General features: G+C 41.9%; 1 protein-coding gene across 1 annotated transcript in view; it reads left to right on the top strand.

Moving 5' to 3' along the window:
- Positions 1–25,349, top strand: part of LOC119372433 (transforming growth factor beta regulator 1) — a 29,841-nt gene extending 4,492 nt beyond the window's left edge. Inside the window, exons 2-5 of the mRNA XM_037642916.2 lie at positions 7,629–7,925; positions 13,457–13,671; positions 20,425–20,632; positions 25,181–25,349. Of these exons, the coding sequence (XP_037498844.1) occupies positions 7,629–7,925; positions 13,457–13,671; positions 20,425–20,614 (702 nt within the window). The 3' untranslated portion in view covers positions 20,615–20,632; positions 25,181–25,349. The remainder of the gene's footprint in view (positions 1–7,628; positions 7,926–13,456; positions 13,672–20,424; positions 20,633–25,180) is intronic.
- Positions 25,350–26,325: the final 976 nt, after the last annotated feature.

The following is a 26,325-nucleotide window of genomic DNA, read 5'->3' as shown; positions in this document are numbered from 1 at the left end:
CTTGCACAAAGTGCACAACTCATTTGCCCGCGGCTTGAGTGCCATTGGCTCGGATGTCGACGCTGCTGTGGTCAATGTTTATTACTTTTTTAAGAATTCTTCGGCTCAGAATTAATTTTTCAAGTCAGAGCCCCTGCTCCAAAAGCTAGTTTTGCTGCTCCAAAACGCAATTTTGCCTGCTCCAAAAGCTGCTCCAAAGTGGCCTAAGCCAGTAGCATCACTGATTATATCATAGAGGACGTACTAGCAAAAGGCGTGTACTCATATGTCGTATTTGTGTTGTGGAGTCATATATTTTATCTATTTACGCAGCGCCAATAGAAATGCATTGTAGCCAACAGAGGCGACACTGATTTGTAGCAGATATATTTTGTGGTAAACAGCACAATCCTGTCTCTTGGGGCAAATGTAATGAATCTGGCACTCTATCCTGTCTTCTCTCATTTTTCTTCCTCGTTCTCAGTTGCGCCACAAATATTTCGTTATGCAAACAGCCCTTTGCTCAGACCAGGATGATGTTGTCTGCTAATACTTGCTCCGCATCTCCTATAAGGCCAAGTAGACGCTACCCTTTCGCCACACTGCAGCTACGAAAGGAGTCCTCAGTCACGCAGATCTTCTTAGAACGTCTCATGAGCCACAAGACCCGCGAAAACATGGGCAGAGTGTGTGCAAAGAAACGGGAACTCAAGGCAGCGTGAATGAGAGAGCGGCGAGGTGTACAGTCGCGTTACGAGTTTTTTCTCCACATTCAGCGGCAGTACCTGGCACTGCAGCGCCCCTCCACAGCGCGGGTCTCCCCCATCGTGGATGTTTTGTCATTGGGTTACGTATTACAGAGAATGAAAGATTGCAATTTCATGCTGCAGTCCATACATTACGTATTTGCTGCACTTAACACCAACGGTGAAGAGTACGAATAAGGTCACATCAATGATATCACGCTTCAGATATGCAGAACTTGTGTCCCTTTGTCGTATATGGTTTATATTAGAGCTGTGCGAATAGCAAAATTTTGGGTGGGAAGCGAATTCGAATATTGAAGTGTGAGTGCGAATCAAATCGAATATTTTTCGAATATTTCTAGAATATTGCTAGAATATTTTTCGAATACTTCGAAGTGAAATTGCAGAAAAAAAAGTTAGAAAGGATTCTTAAGCATATTCTTATGAGATAGCAACATGAAAGTGTTTCTTTTCGCTTGGTTGATGTAGCACTGGCGGGGTGGTGTTTCATAGTTGTCTTATCAAGAATGAGGCAATGTAGAAGCCGAATTCTATTTATGTACATGATTTGGTGCAACCAAAGTGTTGCCGACAACACTTTACACGTGATAGGCAAAGATGCCATTTCCTCAGCCTCTCCTCCTCTTTCAACTTCTGTGGAAGCCCGACTGATGTGGCGGACAAGGGTGTGCTCCCTCCAAGTCCGGAGTTCCAAACCTGCCTCGTAGACGTCGATATATAAGAACATCTGAAATTTTGGATGCTAAAAAGCTGCGGCTTCTGATTTTTCGAACTTCCTGCCCAAATTTCAGGTCCAAAACAGCATTAATTGAGCCCCGACCTCTGCACATCATTCATCTTCATGTTGGAACCAGCGTTTTCTTGAGTTAGTACATTTGTGACCGTAGCGGAGCTTGAAAGGCAGCTTTGCCGCAATACCGGGTGTGATGAGGTGAAGCATATTCAATCGGATGTTGACTGTGTCTTGGCAAAGTTCTACCGTAATGGAGCTTGAAAGGCAGCTTTGCCGCATTACGAGAATGTAATGAGGTGAAGCATATTGAAAATCTGAAGGGGTCACTTTCAATCGGACGTTGACTCTATTTGTTTTTGGGAAGTTCGAATAGTAAAATTCTAGTGCGAATCGAATCGAATAGCAAACACTATTCGAAAAATATTTGAAATTTCAAATATTCGCACACCCCTAGTTTATATGGCTTCCTCACGAGCTGCTAGTAGGGGAAAGTGTGGTAGGCATGATCCATCAAACACATTGAAGGAAAGAGATATCCAATTCTACATAGTGATGCAAAAATGTCACATTGCGGTATTTCATGTCATGCATGATGTAAAACATGGACCTTTATGATAATGGGGCTTCGCAACACCCATCTAGAAATTTATCTGACTTGCATTTATTTGTTATCTTTTTCATCTGTTGCACCAATGGGCATGCTGTTCAATAATAGAATATAAAAACAACCAGTTGCAGGTTTGTTTGGCTTGTTTGAGCAGAGTGCATCCGGTGGCTGAATCATGAAAAAGGATTGAAGGTATAGCTCAAGCGGTTCATGACCGGCCAGATATTGCATGTACTATGTCAAGCGCGCGAAAAAGTTGAGGAAATGACTATATTTTTGCAGCCCTAGTTGGGAGCATGGCTCAGCTTGGGAATTGAGAAATCTGCTGAGTAAAACAAGTCTCTTTATATTGCTTTCATAGGCTACAAAAAGGCATTCGACTCGGTAGTGATACCAACAGTCTTAGAAGCATTGCATCACCAAGGAGCACTTGGAACATAAATAAATACCTTAGCCAACATCTGCAAGGACTCCACAGCTACTTCGCTGCTCCCCAAGAAAGAATCCCGGCTGTGGCGGCCGCACTTTGATGGAGGTGTAATGCTAGAGGCTCGTGCACTTTTACGTACGTGCATGTTAAAGAATCCGAGGTGGTCGAAATTTCCGGAGCCCTCCACTATTGCGTCCCTCATAATCATTAAAGTGACTTTCTTATGGTAGAATAGCGCAAATACCACGACGAGAGAAGATGGGAGACGAACAAGCGCAAACTATCAACTGATTTTATTCGAAAAGCGCACACATATATAAACGAGCAAAGTCATAGTCACGAGTCACCTTAGCAAACACTAAACTCGATTAGGGGCAGGCGTTCAAGTAATCTACCTCTGTGGCATGCAACGTGATAGATGGCCTCACTACGCATGCCTCGCCCAATCTGTTAATGAAAAAAGCCTCATCAATTTCTCGCGCAACCTTCTCTTTTAATCTTGAGAGCACCTTAGCTTCTGATAGCAAGGGTGCGCAGCCGCACTCCCTGCAATGTAAAGACAGAGTAGAACAAGGTGTTCCCCTCAATGAAGCTTTATGATCTAACAGTCTGTTGTTCACACATCGTCCCGTCTAGCCGACATAGCATTTACCACACGATAACAGTATATGATACACTACCCCTCTGCCACAGTCGACCAATTTATCACGGTGCCTGATGTCGCACCCGTAGTCCCGCTTGCTCTGCCCTAGCAGCTTCTTACCAACGGCCGCGCATACCCGCCCAAGCTTGTCTGCAGCAGAAAAAACCACACTGCATCCGAACCTATTATCCACTTTTTTCAACCTATGGGATACACCGTGAACTTACAGAATGCTTACAAAAAGTTTCCTCTTTGCTCGTTTATATATGTGTGTGCTTTTCGAATAAAATCAGTTGATAGTTTGCGCTTGTTCGTCTCCCATCTTCTCTCGTCGTGGTATTTGCCTCATAATCATATTGTGGTTTTGGGACGTAAAACCCCAACAATAATAATTATTATTTTCCGCAATAAAAGCAATAAAATTGCAATAGAGAAATGGGTCAGAAAAGGAGATATAATCTCTCTAATGTTCACTGCATGCTTAGAAGTGTTCAAATGACTAGTTGGGAAGGGATGGGAATAAAGAATAATAAAGAATGTCTTGGCAATTTACTATTCGCAGACAACATAGTGCTCTTCAACAATGATGGCAATGAATTACGAAAAAATGATCGAAGACCTTAACAGAAAGTGCTAAAGTAGGGCTAAATATGAACATGCCAAGGACAAATTTATAGCCTGCCAAGAAAGAGAGTTCATTATTGGCAACCAACCACTGAAGTCTGTTCAAGAGTATGTGTACCTAGGGCAATTACTGACAGGGGAGCGTACTCGTGCTAAGGAAATCTACTGAGAAATAAGGATGGGCTGGAGAACTTGCAGCAGATATTCCCAAATAATGGCAGGCAACGTATAGGGCAGAAACTGGAAGGATAACAGAGGAACTCGAGAAGTTAATCACGCAACATCCGGTGGAACAAAAAATGGTATGCATAACACTTAGAGACGGGAAGAGAGTGGAGTAAACAGGGCCAGCCAACATTCTAGCTTACATTAAAAAGAAAGAGTGGACCTGGGCAGGTCATGTAATCTGAAGAACAGATAACCAGTGGTCAGTTAGAGCAATAAAATCGATACCAAGGGATGAGCGATGTAGCTGAGGAATGCAGAGGATTAGATGGAGTGACAAAATCGGGAATTTCGCAGGCACAAAATGGAGTCAGCTCGCACAAGATAAAGGTAATTGAAGATAATTGGGACAGGCCTACGTGGTGCACTGGACATGAAATAGGCTGAAAATCATAAGTGATGATTTGGTGATGCTGACCAACAAGGGCTAAAACTTCACAAGGGCGATATTTTTGGCTAGTTGGTTGTTCATGATCTTAAAAAATAGCGCAAACACAAGGAGACATACGAGCGCTGACTGCCTCTTCAGGGTCTTTTTTTTTTTTTTTTTTTTTTTGAGAAATAAACATGGCAAGAATATATTGCCCGGTTCCTACAGAAAAAGCTGAAATGTCGTTATTGTTGATCTGTTCATGGTTAAATATTCAGAAGCAGTTGTTGAGTGCCTCAGGAAACATGATAAGACACATTTCACTGCCATATCAGTAGACGTGAAAGATCTGTGGTGTTCCTCGCCACAAGATCTAATTTTGAAGCATGTAGAAGATAGCATTGACCAGTTTGGTGCCGTTGATTTTCGGAACACCACTGGGCTATCTGTGAGTATTTTTTTTTTAGAGTTACTCGCTTTTTACTTGCATGCAACATACGTAAGATGGGGGGATTGCCTTCATACTCAGAAGAAAGGTGTGTGGGTAGGTTTCTGCCTTGCACCCGTACTTGGCGATTTGGTTTTAGCTTTGCTGGACAAACGAGTTTTGGTCTGTCTAAAGAGCACTAACATGTTTAATGTTTTTAGATTTGTAGACGACTATTTGATTTTATTTGACTTCAGCATCTTGCGGACTGCCAACGTAGCAGATATACTAACAATTTTCCAGAAAGTTCTGCATGCACTAGTAACCATGCATCAAATCGTAGTAGACAACTCTATCAGATTTCTAGATCTTAAACTAACATTTACTGATGAACACACATGTTGGATGTATGAGCGATATGCTACCAAACCTTTGCTTCAGTATGACTCCCTGCATTCTAAACTCGTCAAGCTAAGCTATGTTTCATTAATGTGCTTAAAAAATCTCATTCTCAGGCCATAATTGAAAGTCTTTAACAGACAAGTTGATCGCTTAACAGACGTGGGGTATTCCAAGATTTTGTTATCCTCAATAGTTGAGGGTTTGCTCAGAAATGAGCACAGGTCTGAGCAGTTGTCTTGCAGGATGCCTCCAGAAAAGGGTAAAACCATGGTTGTTCCCTATATGCATGCTTTCCCACATTCTGAAAGTGATTGCTCAGTGAGCTAATGTTTGCGTTGCATTTTCTGCGCCTGATAAATAGTCATACATTTGCAGCATCACTGACCTGAACCACAAAGATCATGCAGCATGCACTATTAAGCTCAAGAATAAGTTTCTCCTGTGCACAGTGAATGTTGTGTATTGTGTGCCATTATATTGCGGTGAATTGCACATAGGCCAGACGGGTTGGTGCCTCAATTCTAGACTATCTGAGCACAAGTACAATGACATTGTATAAAAGGCAACTTAGCTCATCACTGTACTCGCTGCGGGTGCGTCCCAATATTTGTCAAGTCATGTGTCATCTCCAGATGCTGGAAACAGATTACACGTGAGATTATAGAAGCTGACATGATAGAAAAACTTGCCAATCACTGTGTAAGCAGCCCTTCAATCCTTCTTCTTGTTAAAGAAAAGGAATGTCTGCGCAAGCTGTAATTCTGTGTTTCTTGTGATGTCAGTGCTATAAATTGTGTGTTTCTGGAAAAATAAACCAGTTGAAATCAGCGCTCATACTTTTCCTTGTGTTCATCCATTGTGTTTCTGCTGCTTTTCATGATAAAGGGCTAAAAGAAGGATGCTGAGGCACATCATATAACTTTTTTAATGTTGCAGGCTTTGAAGAAAGACATTGTAAATTATGATCTATTTAGTTCATAACTCACTGTGGTAACCTAGTGGCTTTGCCGTTGTGTTGCTAAGCGTGAGCACACGGGTTCGATTCCTAGACATGGCAGTTGTATTTTGACGAGGGTGAAATGCAAAAAGCTTGTGTACCTAGATTTAGGTTCACATTAAAGAACTGTAAGTGATCAAAATTAATCCGGAGCCCCTTACTACGACCTGGCACATAATTGTATCATTGTTTTGGCACGCAAAGTATCCAAATTGTCTTCTTTTTTTAAATCTTTGTAGCTTATTTTTTTCTTAACACGTTGTTCTTGTCTTGTTAACTACTGAAAATGTAGCCATGCACGGCTACATTATTTTATATTTTATTGATGCGGAGCCACTGGGTTGCCTACTCTTCATGCCTCTTAAGTCTTAGGGAATCATTAGAGTTTTTGGTTAGGTTGCCCAAACAGTGGGGGATGCCATTGTAGGCCCCTTTTATTCTTTTGTGCTTTCTACACACTTTTGTGTGCCCTGTGGTTTGCATCCCTCAATACTTGAGGTACCCTAACCTACATATCTGTAATGTCTGGAAGCATGGAAAGACAGAGTTGAGGTTCAGCATGCTTTTGTGGGAGAAGACCATTGGTGTCCTCTACCTGACAATAGTTGTTAAGAGTGAGTTTTTTTATCAGGTGCATAGTTACCCTTTGAAGTGCAGCCTGTTTCTGCAAGCCTTCTCAGTTTAGGAGGTTTAAGTCTGGCTTTTTGGCAGTTGTAAAATCCAGAATTTAGTTCCTTCCCCAACTCCCCACCCCACAATTATCTTCAAGGGGCTACTTTTTCTAGGATTTCTGTTCAGGTAATTTCAAACACCCTGCAAATGCTGTGCAGGGTGCATTATCATGTGGAAAATCATACATTGGACAGAGCGGAAGGTGTGTCAATATCCGTCTTAGGGAGCATGAGCGTTCACTGTCAGACACAAAACCATTTTCACTCGCCACCCATTGCAAACAATGCGGCTGCACACCATTCTTCGCCGACACTATGATTCTGTCACGTCACAGACAACAGATGGCAAGAGAAGTCATCGAAGCGTTCCACATTCAAAGGAAAGGAGAAAAATGTATCAGTCTACCATCTATCGTGCTAAGTGACGCGGAATTTCAATACCTAAGCGGAACCTGCAAATGATTACAAAGTTTGTATGTTTCTGTTCCCTTTTTTTTGTGTTGTTCTTCACCTTTATATTAGCATGTTCTTCCGAATAAAATCAGTTGCGAGTTAGCGCCCGTGTTGTGCACCTTCTTTTTCTCTGTCCTCGTCCGTCAGTGCGCTACTTAAATCATGATGAATCCGTACCAACTAGCTCAAGTTTCAATTCTCATGAAGTACACATATGTAGTCTGGGAAATTTGTGAATGTGTGGACATCAGACCAGTCTTCAAGGTACCTCTATGAAACGCAGTGTTGTGTGTCTTACAGGAGGGGATTGCTGAGGAAGCACCAAGAGCTAAACGGAGAAAGCCAGCAGGAGCGGACAAGCGTCTTGTAGCACCTATTCCTCTGGACTCATGTGGTCGACCCTTGTTTCCCATTGTGCTGCCCGGTTGCAAAGTACATAGCCTTGGGGAGATTGTCACTGATCGAGCTGGATTCCACTGTCAGGAGAGCCTGTACCCTGTTGGCTACTGCAGCTCCCGCATTTATGCGAGTGTTCTGAATGCCAATCACGCCTGCATCTACACATGCACCATTCTGGATGCTGGCACTGGACCTCGGGTATGGTAACGCTTCTACCACTTTTCATATTTTTGTACAGTTAAAACTTGATCTAACGAAACCTGATTTTACAAATTTCCCAATCTAATGAAGAAATTTCCATTCCCCGGCACATACTCATAGGGTTCAGTGTTGTCGCCGACTTGAATTAATGAAGCTATCATGGCACTAAACCCGGTTTAACGAAATGTTTCCTGAAATAAATGAGTAAAGGATGAAGTGATTTTTTTCCAATTTCGCAACAGACAGGTTTTTCTGTGGACGTACACTGTAATGTTATCACATTAAAACATCTAGCTGTCCTAGTGACGACCCTAGTTTTATTTTGACAAGGCTGCACGCCATGCACAAAACAGCAGACTTAACTGTCGGTAGTGCTTTTACGTACCAAATGGTGCTAGGGGTGGTGGTTGTTTGTTGTCCATGTAAATGCGCTCACAGGAATACGGTGGTTGCTTTCGTTATTTAATGGTTTATGTGACGGGCGGCAGTTGCTTTAGCTAAACATGCTGAACTATGTGCATACTCCCCATGAATAAAGTTATTTTTTATTGCTAAAATAGTGTTATAGTCGCATAATTTTAATATGTTCGATAAGTGTGCCTGTTCACGGTGCAATACTTTCATGAAAACCTGATCCAAATGTCGATGCACATGTAGTAAAGGACCTCAAACTTTGCTCAGAAGAGTGCCTGACTTGACTTTGTCAAATTCATACCACCTTTTTTTGTATGTTATAGCTAAATTTTACATCGTGAAGAAAAAGTGCCTTTGGCAGGGCGAAGAATAATAATATCAATAAAAAAATACTGCACCTGAAAAAGCAGTGGCACCATCTGGTGAGAGAATAATAGTACAATGCCACTTTGCTTACACAATAATTTCTGATATAATAAAATACGACTGATTGGTCTTAGAAGCTATGTTGATAGCAATGCCCACCTTGATGATGATTGGCAAAGAAGCGTGGAGATTGCATGACGATCAGCACAGTGTCATAGTTGTGTGTGTGGCGAAAAGCGGGGATGGCCACAAGGGCATGGCAAAGGCAGCATTTGACCATCAGACCAGAGTTTTTACTGCGAAACCATTGGAACATTCATGTTTGTAAGAGGCACAAAATACAGCACCGTGAAGCAAATAAAAGACTGTAAAGTGCATCCTTTGGTGTGCTACTCATGTGCTGTGATGACATGAGCTCTCTAACAGTATACATACAAGATGTGAATGACTGTTGAGACATGGAATAGTGAGACAACCTTTGGCTGGCCATTTCTGTCCGAGACTCGGCTGACATCAACCGTCCTGAGTAACTTGTGTTGTGCCTTCAAACCATACACCTCCATGTAAGGGGTGTTAAATTGTGAAAACATGAAGCAAGTGATTCAGGGTGGTTTATCTCAGCTGTATCCAGGACAGAGACAGCCAGCTGAATGATGTCTTTTTCTGATACTCATGTAAAACCCTGTTTACAGAGTCCTTGAGGTATTTTCAATAAATGAGTAATGCTCTACATCTCAGTAGTCATGTGCACTCTCTTTATAATATTCTGTGCCAGAGCTCGTGACAATTTTTTGCTGTTCTGTTAGAGTTAAAAGTAAGTAAAAGGTAAAAAGGTAAAGTTATTGTTAGTAAAGCATTGTTGTCTTGCTCTGTGTGATGGTACAGGCGTGAGCATAAGTATACGGACCACGGGATCGCGTGGCATAATGGATCAACGCACCATCTACCGACGTAGCACATGCTGTCGAGAGCACCACTGAAGCTGCGGTGCGCATGCGCGTCCTGTCATATCAGGTGGCCTCTCATGTGGCTTTGTCTGACGTGGTTATGGTGCTCATAGACAAAACGCCTGCTCGGTGTCGCTTTCCTTGCTCTATCATCTTTGCCGTCGTTTTACGTAGCGGCGGCGGCGGGGCTGGCTGGCACGCCTGGTGCGCATCGGTTTTTACACCAGCTAATTAGCATAACTAAGCATAGCTAGCGTCCTATAGTCTAACAAAGCCAAGCATATTTAACTAGGTTTTCTGATGACGCCCTGCGGCATCGCAAGAAAACTCAGCCCTGCTTGCCTTTGCCGCTTTAAGCGAAGTTAAGCTTAGATGAGGCTAGTTAAGCCAAGTATAGCCGACCCTAATTAAGCCTATTTAAGCATGGTATCTTCTGATAAAGCCAAGCATAAGTAAGTTTAATTAAGCTAATCCTAATCAAGCCTAGTGCAGTTTGCTTTTGCTATGTTAAGCTTGGGTGAGTTAACTTGAGTGAAGGTAATTATAGCCAAATCTAATTAAGCATAGTTGAGCATGGTATCTCATAATTAAAATGTACTTTTGGGCTAGTTGGTTCATAATCGCAGCAAAACAGCGCTGGCGAAAACAACAGACCAGACGAGAAGGACACGTAACACAAGACACGTAACACAAAGCGCCTTGTATTACGTGTCCTTCTCGTCTGGCCTGTTGTTTTCACCGGCGTTGTTTTACTGCTCATAATTAAACCGAGCACATTCAAGTCAAAATCAGTCATGCCTAACTGTGGCGTTTAATCCAAGTGGAATTCACCATGAGCCGGAGAAGCCAAGCTCAGGAAGACGCTAATTACTTCTGACCTAACTGAATCGAGCATAGTGTAAGCTCATTCAAGCTAATAATTGCTAATTAAGAATAAAGCCAATAAGAATTTAATAAGTTGTGTGAGATCGAACGAAATCCACCCGAGATACTGAGTTTTGCGAGGCATAATTATGCGAATTAGCCTAATTAATCTAATTAAACGAGTCCAAGGTGCGAATAGTTAAATCCAATTAGGCACCGTTGAGAATGGTATCACCTTATTGTTCCGAGCATATTTACATCTAATTAAGCCAAACCGAATTAATTCCGATTGCACCAAAAGAATCCCAGTCGAGCGTTCAGTGAAGCTACTGAAGCCAAGCCCTTGAAGATGCTAATTACCACTGACCGAGTCAAGCCTAATAAAGCTAAATAAAGTTTAACTAGCGCCAATTAAGAAATATTCTACTTAGGTCTAAGTTGTCCGAGATCAAACGAAACACGCCAAAGACACCTATTATCTCAAACAGAGTTAGGCTAATTGCATCTAATGAAGCTAATTAGATGGAGCCATGGTAATTACAGACAAATCTAATGAATTATAGTTAAGAATAGTATTGCCTAATTATTTCAAACATGTTTAAATCGAATTAAGCCAACCCGAATTAATTAGCATGAGATTAAGGCTTAGTAGCACTAATTAGACTTATTCGAGCTTAATTAGTTCAGCTTGGTCAGTGATAATCAGTATATTTGTGAGCATGGCTTCACTAGCTTCATTAAAGGTGTCATGAAACGTTTTCCGAAAATTTTGAACTACGTGTATATTTGGAATCCTGGCCATCCATTCAATACTATACCTCGACTCGTTTCATCATCCGGGTTCATTTAATAGCTGTAAAAGCACAATTACGATTCCCTTCTCACGTTCCCCTCAACTATACAGCTGACGTCACTTTAAGTCAGCCAATGAAAAGTCTCTGTCGTCGACAAAACATGGCGACGCAGCAATGTTTGCTGAGCCATAGTTGGCCGAGGTTCGTTGCATCATACAGTAGCATTATACGCAGTAAAGACGTCACCATAACGCCTTTAAGATTTTAAGATGCACACAGTTGGCATAGCGAGGACTAAGCCACCCAAAACACGCTGTAAAACACAACTTAACGCAACCAGAAAGAAAAAACTGGGACGTTGCACCAAGCGAGCGAAGGCAAGAATACACACGCGACGGAGCCTGGATGTACTTGAAAGCGGAAGCAAGCAGATCACGTGCTGTATGTGCAGTGTACAATGTATATAACTCAGAGCACAAAAGTTGCTCTTTCATTTGTTTCTTGTCTAGGTTTCTATAAATCTATTATTTTAGAGCAAATCAAAGCTAACGCAGTGTTTATAACTTCCCTTACCATGACGTCACGATAAGAGAAGTTAGTGCCTAAGGCAGCCGGTAGTTCCGCACAGTCGTTTGGGAGCTAAATTAAACTGCGATTTCAAATGGGCGTCATTAATTACAGACTGAATATTGCGCCGAAATATTTTGGAATCGGCACGTCTAATCCTTGTTAAAGCAGGGAAAATTACAACTGGGCAGCTTCGTTTTCTTTTCACGACCCTTTTAAGAGATAGACTTGGATTGCTTGGATTAATTGGGATTAATTAGGTTTGGCTTAATTATATATCAATATACTCAGATTAATATATGTATAATACCATACTGAACTATGCTTATTGAGATTTATCTGGACTAAACATGGCTCTACCTAATTGGCTTAATTAGGAGTAATTAGCATAACTAGGCCGCATGAAACTCATCTATCTCGAGTGCAGTGCCTTTGATATCACACAACTTAATCAGTCCTGATTAGACTTTGTATTAATTAGCCCCAACTAAGTTTAATAGAGCCTAATTATGATCCACTCGTTCAGTGGTAATTAGATCTACATAAGCTTGGCTTCGCCAGGCTGATGAAGAATTCGATTTGGATTAATTAGCCACCATCAGATCTGACTTATTTAGACTTAGTTATGCTCGAATTAATTAGGAGATACCATGCTCAACTATGCTTAATTAGATTTGCCTATACTTACCTTGACTCAACTAATCCCAGCTTAGCATAGCAATGGCAAGCTGGGCTAGGCTTGATTATGATTACCTTAAATAAACTTACTTATGCTTGGCTTTATTAGGTGATACCATGCTTAACTAGGCTTAATTAGGGTCGGCTATACTTGGCTTAACTTGCTCATCTATGCTTGATTTCGCTTAACGCGTCAAAGTCAAGCAGGGCTGAGTTATCTGGTGACGCCGCACGGCGTCATCAGAAAATCTAATTAAATATGCTTGGCTTTATTAGACAGTAGAATGCTAATTATGCTTAGTTATGCTTAGCTATGCTATGCGTTGTGAAAAGCGATGCGCGCCAGGCGCTCGAGCTGGCTCCACTGCAGCGCTACGTAAAACAACGCAAAGATACGGTGGGGCAAGGAAAGCGACACCCAGTTGATGTTTTGTCTACGAGCACCATAACCACGTCAGACAGTCAGACAATGAGAGGCCACCTGATATGACAGGACGCGCATGAGCACCGCAGCTGCAGCTTCAGTGGTTCTCTCGACAATGCGTTGTCGGTAGATGGCGTGTTGATCCATTCTGCCACGCGATCCCGTGGTCCATATACTTATGCTCACGCCTGTACATATCAAGATCTGTACGTAAATGGCCGTAAGATATTTGTGCATTGCATATGCAGTGATATAACAGTCAATCAAAGCAAATAACAGTATCTTTATTTAATAATTGCTGTTTTTTATAGTGAGAGTATGTAATCATTGCAAGTATAGCAAGGTAAAATGTGTTTTTAGAATGTAGGAGTAAATGACTGTTTTAAAGTAATCTCTACAACAGAGGCGGATGTCTAGCTCATGCTAGTAAGGTGTTATGAACAATATGTTGTCTTGTTCACTTTTCTTTTCTAGTTCGAAATTGTTGCAGAGGATGCACCTGAGCGACCTTTTGTGGGCAGCAGTCCAGATGAATGCTATGTTGCTCTTCTACGAGCAGTGAATCGAACGTGTGGGGCAGAGGTAATTGTGCCTGCAGCACGAGGTGCAGATTTTTTTGCTTTGCCTCATCCAACCATTCAGAATTTGGTCCAGAGTTGTCCTGGTGCACGCAAGTGCCCCAATTACAGGTTAGTATTTCGCTTTAACTCGTGCGTCTTGCATATGTCATGGGTTCTCTTCAATTTTGAGGAATATTTCTCATGCGTTAGGGTTTAAGGAGAGCGATCTAGAAATAGCTGCTAAGGTGAAAAATAACCGGCGATTTGGGACATACTGTGTGGAAAGGAGGGTGAGGTGCAAAGATATTGAAAATACTTTTGGAGGATGTTTCACTAAGTGGAACCAAGCATTTAAAGGACATATAAAGGGGATCTCTAAATCTGTTTAGCCCGATAAGGTATTTTTACAAACTTGGCTTTTTTTTAACTTCATGGTAAAACTTTTATTCCTAATGGAGTGATACTTCAACTTTTAAATTTCACACTGAATCTGCAGCACCAATACGTGAGTGCGACGTCATGGATTGCAAATAATTTTTCGTGTTTGGGCCACTGTGGCTTAGTAGAAGTTCTTGAATATTGTTTAGTGGAGTTTATGGCTTTTTTAGAATAAAATGTAGCTCATCATTGTCATTAATAAAATTGACTAGGTACGAGCAGGTGCCGTCAAAAACCATGACATGGCAATGGAAACTTCGAGGTGGTGGCGCCACCCGTCTTTTGCCTTTCTACCTTTTCTGGCTGACCAGGCCCCTTCAGACAATTATAGCTCTTTGAGTATTATCGTTAAGTGCCGTCAAGTCACTGTCGGCTCCATCTGACACCATGAGTATGTATGTGAACGTCCATCGCATTCCTACTCGTGAGGTTTTCTTGGCAGTGAATAAGAAAGTAGATTGCCAGTGCTTTCTTCCCTGCATTGTCACAGCTGCTAAAGTGACGTCTGTGAGAATTTGTGAGAATTGATAGAAGCTAATTTACTTACATAGCACAAAATATTTTTCCCTGAAGTGTCCCTTTGAAGCAACGGGGCATAGACGTGGCATGCTCTTGGCAGCTTTATTGAGCATGTCTGAACAACTCCGCTAAGCTACATGAAGGTTAAAGGCAAAAAGGTTAACACTTAAAATTATTTTCTGCCATTGCCACTTACACTGCTGTCATGGAAGCCTACACAAGCACTGCTTAAGCTCCCGATATATTGACAGACTTTCAAGATCATTTGTGCGTGTTTCGTGCTGTCTGACACGTGCTCACAGAGTTTACCTCCTTGTTTCCTTGTTTTCATTAGCATTTGCTGATGTATTTACCTTTTCCTTGCTGCTTTTCTTGCCAACGCTGTAAATCTAAGATGCGAATGTGTTTGAGACATTTACCAATTGGGTAGCAGAGGGCTTTGGAACTTGAAGCTCATTTGTCTTTTTTTTATCCAAAGTGCATGAAGTCCACATGGCTTCCATATGCCTCGCCTATTATGGCTGGTGTACAGAATGGACATGCTAACGAAAAAAAAAAAGAAGAAGAAAGAAAGATTCTAAGGATTTAAAACATATGCTCATAACTCTTTGATCAAAGGTTCAGTGCTGCATAGGTTCCCCATGTCCAAGTTCGCACTTTGTTGAGCCAGGGTTCGTGATATATAGTTTTTTAAATGAAAATGTGCTTTGTCACTAAACACATTGAAATGATCAACCTCCTTTGTGCAAAACTACAGAAACTGTACTGGATGAAGTCCACATGGCTTCCATATGCCTTGCCTATTATGGCTAGTGTACAGAACGGGCATGCTAATGAAAAAAGAAAAAAAAAGAAAGGAAGATTCTACGGATATAAAACATATGTCATAACTCTTTGATCAAAGGTTCAGTGCTGCATAGGTTCCCCATGTCCAAGTTCGCACTTTGTTGAGCCAGGGATCCTGATATATATAGTTTTTTAAATGAAAATGTAATGTGCTTTGCCAGTAAACACATTGAAATAAATGATCAGCTTCGTTTGTGCAAAACTACAGAAACTGTACTGGACACAGCAAGAAAAAAACGTGCACTGAACAACAGTCCAATGCCTTTTTCTGACTATATCCAGTACATTTTTGTAGTTTTGCGCAAACAAAGTTGTCCTTTAACCAACTAGCCTATTGCCAGGTTTTTCTTAAACATTGAAATGAAGCAATATTTTTATGGTGGCACAGCTTCTTTGGTTGTTTGTCTGGTGCCGATCTGTCTATGCTTCTTGATCTGGGACAGTGAAGGGTTTAACCCTGTAAATATTCGTTCATGTTTAATTTAGAAATATTCATGGAACTTCATACTCAGCAGGACTTGTTAAATAAAGGGCCCCTAAACCACCCAGAGGTCAAAATTTAGTTGTGATGTTGCACTTGTGCACGAGTCTACAACGAACCTGTAGCCGTGATAATTTTTCAAAACTGTGCCGTAATAGTGGAGTTGCACGTGTTTGATGATACAAAAGAGGCCCTCGTTCATTTCGCTTTTTCCTTCGCTATACTCCATTCGCTGGCTTGTCTCTCCTTCTCGCAAGTGTTCCTCATCACCGTGCGACGAGGAAGAGTGGTGAGCGTGCACACGTGTGTGCAGACAAACAGATTCTTTTCGTGGATGACATGAGCAGACGACTGTGTTGACGTCACAGTGAACGCTGAGGGGCTGAGGATTACCGAAAGGCCCTGAGGGAAGAAGGGATTGTTTCTGGGAATTTGTGGGGGGCCCGCGGCTCGTAGCACTGCCGCATTTGCCATTGATAATCGTGACAGCATACTGAAATTGATGCGTGCGTTTACTTGAAAGTTTTCAATAAAATTTCAATAAAATTTGCAACATCCGTTTTCTTTAGTACACTGATGATATGTGCCAAGCTATATGGTTGTAAGTCGTTTAGTTTTTCTGATAATGAATTTTAAAGATTGTTAGCAAATTTTGGAATCACACCTGTAAATGTGGGCTACCCTGTGTTTGTGACTTGGTTACATACCCTACCTCACATTAAAGAACACCAGATGGTCGAAATTTCCGGAGCCCTCCACTACGGCATGCCTCACAACTATATGGTGGTTCTGGCACGTAAAAGACCAGGTATTATTATTACATACCCTGCCTCGCTATCTCTCCCATCTAACCAAGGAGGTGAAGCAATGAAGGACAAAGCGGGCTGTTTCTTCAACAGGACAGTGGCAGTGACAGCCACCACAGATAATTGTTTGGCTTTTTAAGCTGCATTGTGTGCAGTAAAAAGCGATGGGGGAAGCTGGTGTGCTTGAACATCTTTAACTTAGCGCAATGACGACGTGGACACAAGAGAAGAGGGGACAATCGCTGACTCGCTAAGTTAAACATGTTCAAGTATTATCACCAACTGGCACAGCTATCAGTTCTTCTAAAGCTGGTGTAGTGCTGAAGTTTCCAAGAATAGAGCAATGAAGATCAGGGGTGTCTGTTTTGTAACGCATTTCCCTCCAGCAGTGCTTTTCAGGAGAAGTGGCTTTTTGCTTTTCGGTGCGTGAACTTGTCCCCTGGCAAAAACTCTTTTGTGTGTGTTTTCACTGCGGCAGGGTATTCCATGACGTCATTGTAAACATTGCTCAAAGCAGCTGCCCATTTCAGTTTTGGATTTCCCAGATTCTTTTTTAATACTTAAAATTATAGGCGGTGTGCAGTGCCTATAGGGGTGCCACTGAAAGCCACATAGCGGCGGCCATTGGAACCGCAGGCGGGCTTCGTGCCGGAGACGCCTGCTTTCACCACAAGCATGGGTGATGTGCGTGCGCATGATTTGCCACTTGTGCGCATCCCAAATAATTCTGCGGTCACAGTGTGCGCAAAGGAACCACACCTTATAATTGTGGACATACGTCCAATTTCATAGCTTTATGGGAACACATTGTTACCATACGCGCCAAGTGTTTGCCACAGACCATGGCCTCCGAGATCCGGCGCGCAACCTCGAAGGCCATACACAAACGAGCATCAACAAGCTTCCTTACGAAGTGGTGCTCATCGTAAATGTGCCGCTTTCATTATAACGCCCCGACCATTAATAGCTTCGTTTATATGCCGTGTGTTTTATAGTAGATTTCGAGGGAGCGCTATCGCGCTACCGAATGGTTTGTACAGGTGCGGCCACGTGAAATGTAAGCATTCGTAAAACTTCCAAAGCAGCACTATAAACTTGAGAAAGATAGCACGTATAGGACTCCAGCAATAATTGCGTTAGTTGGATTTATTGGATCATTTGATCTTTCGCCGTTCAGAAAATGCTGGCTGCAGATCCTGGTGTTCTTTGTAGGCTCCCAGGGGCTCCCATCCTCTCTAAAAGGTCCATAAGGTTACAGAAAAGTGGAAGAAGCAAGGAATTAGTTAAAATACATATTCGCAATATTCACAGCTTGAAAGAAAATGCGAAGAGTGGTCATAAGTATTGCTTGTAAACCGCATGCTTCATTGCAATCATTTTGAAAGGAGATTCAAAACTACAATGCAGCAACATAAACATATGTACACCAGTTTCATTCAAAAAAAAAAAGTAGTAGCTAGCACCACTAGCAAGAATAAAGAAAAAAAAAAACTTGGAAGGTTTCAGAATCGACCGCATGCATTGCACAACTTACGTAAAGTAAGTGTGCATTAGTGGCAGGCATCAGGGCTTAAAGTTCGGGCGTTTCCTAATACCACGAAGTCATGTTAAGAGGCATTCAAAACGAGGTTTAATGTCTTGTCCAAAGCCTTCAATGCTCACAGATGCCAGGTTGTACAGCCAATATGCAGATAGCTCAGGCGAGCGCACAGTGAACATTCTGCACCGAAGATCACATGCCAGTGCGATCGATAGGTTGGAGCATGTAGCCGATTCCGTGCGGCACATGTGTGATTCAGTCGGCGCTTTTCTGAAGCACCGTTACCAGCATTTTAACTCCAAGTCCTTTCTTTAAAGTGTCTAAGCGCAATTACTTCTTCATAGCTTTACTCCGCATTGTCTGGCATTGCGCTTCACATCATTCGTTTTTTTTTTTTCAAAGAGCGGCATCGCGTCTCATGAGTAACAACTACCTGATGTGCATTGTAGCTTCCAGAATTTAGACAAGGCGACCAACTGTAAACATGGAAGCGTTCACTAAAGGCCTGGCGACATAAATGTAGAAATAAAAACACGGTAATCATTCTAACACTGCTGTAAACAAAGCGCAATTGCTTACCTTCTGTGTCGAACAGCGGCAATCCACCGCCGCTGCCACTCTTCCTCTTGAAGCAGCACCGGACACTTGTAAAAGTGTATTCCTCGCGAGTTTTTGTACGTGTTCAAGCAGCCAACTACACAGCAGTTGTTTTTGGACATCGCTGAAGGCTGACAGAAGTGTTAAATTGCGATGGATAACGCAACTACAGCACTCGTGCCTTGATGCTCACGGGAACACTGTTCGCCCGAACCCGCCTACGCTTCCGAGCCGTGTCGACAGGCGGCGTTGTCGGCGCTTTGCGCAGCGCCTATTGATGAGTCTCTAAGCAAATTGAGCCATCCTAGCAGTTACAGGGCTGTAAATACCATTTGAAGACGGCAACATCTTAATATGATGGAAACTGTGCCAGAGTTCCCCTTTAAGCACCATAGAGTCACTGATGACTGGTAGCAGCAGGAATATATGAACACCAGTGCTTCATGCAATTTTTTTTAGCTCACCTGTGCATTTCCTTGCAGCCTGAAGAATACCAACTAACTATCTCATGCATGGGCGACCACATTTTATCTTATCTTCCACTTTTTTTCTGATGGTAATTTTTTTTACTAAATAGGCTGTTTGCACGACATGTCCTTGACTGTTGTACATAAAAAATTATTTGTTTCGATAAAACATAATGACCATGATTTATTAAAAAATTTTCAGTGTAACCCCTTCAGGTTCACTTTTAACCCCTTCAAACGTACACATTTGCATACGCAATTTTTTTTGCCAGTTGTGACCAGCAATGGCAAAGAAAAAGCAACAGAAATTGAGCTTGGGATGAATTCAACCACTTCCTTATTTAACGTGCATTAATTTAATTTGCAATGTCTGCATTGTTCAAGTTGCCCCGCCACGGTGGTCTAGTGGTTATGGCGCTCGACTGCTGACCCGAAGGTCGCGGGATCGAATCCCGGCCGCGGCGGCTGCATTTTCGATGGAGGCGAAAATGTTTGAGGCCCGTGTACTTAGATTTAGGTGCACGTTAAAGAACCCCAGGTGGTCGAAATTTCCGGAGCCCTCCACTACGGCGTCTCTCATAATCATATCTTGGTTTTGGGACGTTAAACCCCAGATATTATTATTATTATGCATTGTTCAAGTTGATCATTTTGGTGGAGAACTACCACGTTTGCCGTGATGTTCAACGTGGCGCTAGCAACAGCAATGGCAAAAGAATAAGTTCTTCATTCCTCATAATGGTCACAGCCAGTAAGCAAATTGTGCATCTACTTTGAGTCAGTGATTCAATTCTTTGTATGCAAAAATTCAATATGACTGGCTGCATAGTAGATATTTATCTACTCCATAATTATCATTGCTCATTAGAGGGTGTACCAAGCAACATCCTACCACCTTAACTTTCTTGGAACAAAGCATCCTGTGCATTGAGAATGTTTTGTAAGAATTTGTGCCTGAGGAGCTAAATAACTTAATCGTTCAACGATGCATTGGTAAATTTGTGGTTTGTTGTTATATGATCCATAAAAAGGCAAATGTGGGAGGATGTAGTGCATTTGATTTTGGGGGGGGGGGGGGATTCGTACACTAAAATGGGGGGTGGGGATTTTTAGTATTGGCAATTCACAAATGACCCTAGCATGTAGTGCTGCTCCTTAGTTTTAATTGTAACATGTTCTTCTTGGCAGATGGGTGCGTTTTGAGGTGTCACGCAGTGCGACTGATGAAACTGAGCGGCTTGACAGTGACCCCTACTTGAGCTACGCAGCCTTTCGGCAACTGTGTCTTCAGCCACGACTAGCTGCCATAGCTGCGGCATCTGAGCCCAGCCTGCCTGGAGGAGTGACCATCAAACAGGAACCATTGGACACTGTGTAGGCACATCAAAAACAAATGGCAAGTTCAATTTTTCAGAAAATGTTCATCACCCCTTTCTATATATAAGGCAGGTTGAGCAAAAAGAGACCAACTCATCTGGTGCTGTTTTATTTTTTCTGCAGCCCTCACAATAATTTGAGCTCATCTGTTGCTCTCTGCTTCTTGTAGACAAGGCTAGGTCGTGCAAGTAGCTTGTTGAAGGGTAAAGTCATCAATGTATTATTGTTGCCAGCCATATATTTTACAAATGGCATGCTCTACGAGATGAGGGAACACTTGGAGTCATGCAGAAAAGAAAAGAAAGCGTAGTGATTTGGAGAGCTTAGTTTACTTATGCGAGGGTGGTTTTTCAATAGAGCACATTGTGTTGAAAATTACACTGAAGAAAAACAAAGCCTGTTGGGAAGCCCATCTTTGTACAGGGAAAGCCCCTTCCTTAGCATCCAAATTTTCTTCTGTTAGCCTTTCATTCCTGACACAAGATTATCAGTTGGTCTTGGTTTATATGGACAGCAAAATTGTTTGCATGCACACACATGTTTCTCTCTTTCTGGTTTGTTTTCTTTATTCTTCATATTTTGGCTGTCTTTGTTACAAGAGTGACATGCACCTTCTGGCCAGTAGGAAGCATTACTAGTGTAGCAAGCGTCTGACCAAGGAAGAAAGCATTTGGTAGTTTTGCCCAAAAGCCAAAGCATTTAATAAAGCTAATCAGAATTTAAAGCAGAGCAGTGGAGTAAAGTAGTGAGTTAAATCAGAAATACTTATCGGTAGAGCTGTGCGAATAGCAAAATTTTGGGTGCGAAGCGAATTCGAATATTGTGGTTCGAGTGCGAATCGAATCGAATATTTTTACAATATTTCTCCGAATATTTCTAGAATATTTTTCGAATACTTCGAAGCGAAATTGCAGAAAAAAAGTTGGAGAGGATTCCTAAGCATATCCTTATGAGACAGCAACATGAAAGTGTTTCTTTTCACTAGGTTGATGAAGCACTGGCAGGGTGGTGTTTCATGGTTGTCTTATCAAGAATGAGGTAATGTAGAGGCGGAATTCTATTTATGTAGATGATTTGGTGCAACCAAAGTGTTGCCGACAACACTTTACATGTGATAGGCAAAGATGCCATTTCCTGAGCCTCTCCTCCTCTTTCAACTTCTGTGGAAGCCCGACTGATGTGGCGGACAAGGGTGTGCTCCCTCCAAGTCCGGAGTTCCAAACCTGCCTCGTAGACGTCGATATATAAGAACATCTGAAATTTTGGATGCTAAAAAGCTGCGGCTTCCGATTTTTCGAACTTCCTGCCCAAATTTCAGGTCCAAAACAGCATTAATTGAGCCCCCACCTCTGCACATCTTTCATCTCCATGTTGGAACCAGCGTTTTCTTAAGTTAGTACATTTGCGACCGTAGCAGAGCTTGAAAGGCAGCTTTGCCGCAATACCGAGGTGTGATGAGGTGAAGCATATTGAAAATATAGAGACCACTTCCAATCGGACGTTGCCTGTGTCTTGGCAAAGTTCGACCGTATCGGAGCTTGAAAGGCAGCTTTGCCGCAATACGGGAGTGTAACGAGGTGAAGCATATTGAAAATCTGAAGGGGTGACTTTCAATCGGACGTTGACTGTATTTGTTTTTGAGAAGTTCGAATCGTTTGAATAGTAAAATTCCAGTGCGAATCAAATCGAATAGCAAACACTATTCGAAAAATATTCGAAATTTCGAATATTCACACACCCCTACTTATCGGCTCTTACAGTTTTATATTTTATTATGTTATGGTGAATTATTGCAGTCTTGTTCTTCCTTGCAAATATACTGGTATATATTGCTATTAATAAAGATCTGCAGAAAGCAAAAAAATTGGTAGAACTAATGCAACTTGGTCATTCAGCTAGCACAGAGAATAGCCAAGGGAAGTTGTATTTTAAGATTGTAAACAATGCCTAAAAAAATGGAATTCTAACCCCCTGAGGGTTCATTCACTCTACTGTTACCAAGTGCAACCCCTCAGAATTGATTGTTTTATTGCATACTAAAAATCACCAGAATGACCTATTTAAAAAAAAAAGAAAAAAACTACCATAAGTCTTCAGTGACCATGAAATGGCAAAAAAAATATTGTATAGTTATAGATGTGTTGCTTATTCATGAGTAATGACAATAGAAGTAAAAACTTAGAATAAGAATTAAAAAAGTATATGCAGTGTAGTGAATATGTTTCACAGGTGTGGAATAATGCACACATTAGACTGCTGTCACCTTTGTCCCAGTCAGCATTATTGTGCCATGCACATCACTGGGAAGGTGCTCCTTGAGCAGATTCGGAATCCAGACTAGTTGGTTATCTCTCATCTGAAGGGCTGACATCAAATGAATGGAATTCCGATTCGGCACTTGGGCAGTAGTCTGCACTGCATGAAATGCCTCTTCACTTGCAGCAGAGCAACAGACACACACATCTATAGCATAATAACAATGTATGTGAGGGCGTGCGTCAAAAGTCTATGGTTGTTCAACCATTAAAAAAGCCAAACAAGTGAGACACTGCTCTGTTCCTTCATCTTTTGGGGTCGCTTGCACTCATAGATCAAAGGACACAGTGCACAGTAGTGGAAACAAACAGAAGGGCATTTATTGCACCTTCTATACAGTATCCCAGCTAGCCGAATTATGCAACCAACATTGTATGCCGATGTAATATGTTACAGTATCGAGGAAGTACAACTCAAAACGCCAAGATATCGAGCGAGTAACGTTTGCCCCTGCCAGAAATCCACGCCTATGTCATTAGCGGGTGAAGTCTCAGAAATGGAGGCACCTTTGAAGGAATGGGAAGGCATTTGTGAGCCACTTCTGCAAAGCTCCTCGTCGAATGTACAAAGTTGACCATCTACAACGCTGATCTTAAGCAGAAGAGGAGGAAGCCAGTTCCTCATGGCATCTCTCATGCATGATGGGCATAAACTTAAAGCAATATTGTTATGTGTCTGGCTGCATGCACGAGTGTGTGCATGCATGCATGCATATATTTGTTTTATTCTCCAAATGATTCCCAATCATGGTTATCTGTATGCCACCATGTCAGGATTCTGTGTAACACTTCAGTCCAAAGATGAAGTAATGCCAGAGAAGTTGTAGGTGCTTGAAAATTAATTCTGCTTTCGCTGATTGCCATTATATCATTTCAAATTACCCATGCCGTCTTAAAATGAATAGAACCCTGTAAGTTTAGCCTGTATTATCCCTCAGGGCTTTGGTGGCCTCATGTATGTGACTTCAGCCAGGGGATGCCACTGTCCCGCTGTGCGCTTGCTTGCTATGTGAAGGCCGCATGTTGGTGTTAGTTGATCTACCCTGCTGAATTATTGAAGCATTACACTTGTAGAACGGTTTGCAGGGATTGTTCCAGAGCACTATGCCCCTATAAATCAAGCACAGTTGTTGGCAGTGGAAGCACGGTTAGAGTGGATTGCTCTCAGTGTCGTCTGTTAGCCGTATGTTTGTATGTGTGCGTTTATTGCGTGGTCTTCTTGTCGTGACTGTTTGCTTATGGCAGTACTTATGTGAAGGCCGCATGATATTTGTGTATTTACAAAAAAATATTTATCTCCTAGGCCAACGAGTTACACTGCTGGATCATAAGATCATGCTCCTGGCCACAAGAGCTGTGTTTATATGAATAATAGATTCAAAATAAAGATTTGTTAACTTCTTAATGCTGTCATTTATAGGACTAACACTGGAAAAAAATACCGGCAGTAAAGAATCAGCTCTTTGCTAGGTGGCATACAAAGAGCGAGCAGACTAATGAAAATGCAACTGTTATAACGAGAGTGGTCAGATATAGAAGGAGTTTCCATGAAAAGTACATGAATAGAGGGCCTTTCACAGCATTGTCATCAATGACACATAGTGCCGATATGAGCTTTGCAACTGAGCAGTTTGTGGTCTATTTTCCACCATTGAGGAACTTATTTATTTATTTATTTATTTATTTATTTATTTATTTATTTATTTATTTGAGCATACTGTGAGCCCTTCTCGGGCTGTTACAGAATAGGGAATTACAATATGAATACACTCAGCACAGATTTAATGCAAAAATACACAAAAGTACATGGCATACGATCGTACAGGGTATATGCATATACAAATGTAATTAGTAAAAAAATATTTCCAAATTTCTTTCAACTTTCTTTCTCTTATAATGCTTTCAAGTGCTCTTGTGACCTTTTGTGACCTTCAGCAGTTGGAAGTCAGGAATGGAGAAAGGATTTGCATCTAAAATTTTGTGTGATGTGAAATGTTCTGCGAGCTGATAGTGTGAGTTCTATATGTGTGAAATGCTAAAAAGCTGGCATTCAAAAAAATGGAACACAATAAACATACCTGTTAGGAGGCATATTCAAGTTGGAATAGTGAAGGGCATGTGACACTAGGATGTGGAGTAATGGTTTAAAAGCACCAGTTCCATAGAACTACGAAAAGTTTTGTTTGTTTTTTTTTCTACTTGAGGCTTATACTAAGGTAGTCCTTATTTTCATGCTTTGAACGGACTTTCAGGTTCTCATGTGAGGTAGCTTGATCAGGGGTGGAATCAAGAGCACATGCTCACCAGTGGAAGCCGAATGCCAGGACCACATCAGGACGAGGACTGCAGATGTTGAGCTTGATGTTATTTATATTACTGGCAAATAAAATATTCTCTGGCACTGATGCCAGCTACATTGTGTTTAAAGTTGTTGCTTTGAACTGAGCATCTTGCTGTGCACATACGCTTTGTAATGATGATCATGGTTGCTGCCGCGATGCGCAACCATGATCTAAAGCTACCCTGCTAGTAGGTCTACTTAAAGGGGCCCTGCAACACTTTTCAAATTAACCATCGAATGACCTCACTATTGGGAGTTTATTGGTTCATGAATCTATTGCCGCAAAAAATTTTCGAATCTGTCAGGTGTGAGCTGAGTTACAGGGATTTGTCGCACGCTTTAAGCGCTTTCTCTCTCCTTTCGTACCGGTGACCACGCTGAAAGCTACGCAGGTGGTGAATGACAAGAGGGCAAGAAGCTACGTCCGTTTGTCAGCGTGCATCATGACCTTGAGCACTCTCATTTCTTTTTTTTTCTTTGAATGCACGGCTTACTTTCAGTGTGATCGCGAGCGAGTATGCGGGCACATTGCGGCATCCCGCAGCGGCCGCGGTAACTATGCAGCTCACGATGCTCGAATCAGCCAATCGCCATGGACTTTGTGTTTGTGCCACAGCCATTTGGGTTTGTGGCATCAACTATCAAGAGAAGAGCAAGGGATTTCTAGCTGATTTTGAGAATTATTGTCAATTCCAGGCCATGTGCTGCGCTGTAATGTTTGGCTCACATGTTCTCAGGAGCCTCGGCTACCAATCGGCAGGATTTTATGACCATGCTGAAAAAGCGTTGCAGGGCCCCTTTAAGAGCAAAGCCTCATTTGAGAGTGCTGTTTAATATATCTTATGAAAATACCAAATCGGAAAACATGCTCGACAGTTTCCCATTCCTTGCGTAAAAGTGATGTGTCCTCGACAGAGAAAGCAACAGAAAATGAGCAATTCCAGGTGTGAGGGGGTAACATATTGCTCACAGTCATTTCCTGAATGAATGAATAAAGCATTTATTGCAGGAATTGTATAGTCTACTGCAGTTATTATTAGAGAGTATCGGAAGGGC

This window comes from Rhipicephalus sanguineus, chromosome 1 (assembly GCF_013339695.2).
Source record: "Rhipicephalus sanguineus isolate Rsan-2018 chromosome 1, BIME_Rsan_1.4, whole genome shotgun sequence".
Lineage (NCBI taxonomy): Eukaryota > Metazoa > Arthropoda > Arachnida > Ixodida > Ixodidae > Rhipicephalus > Rhipicephalus sanguineus.
The sequence above is the reverse complement of the archived record's forward strand: the minus strand, read 5'-3'. Positions and strand labels throughout refer to the sequence as shown.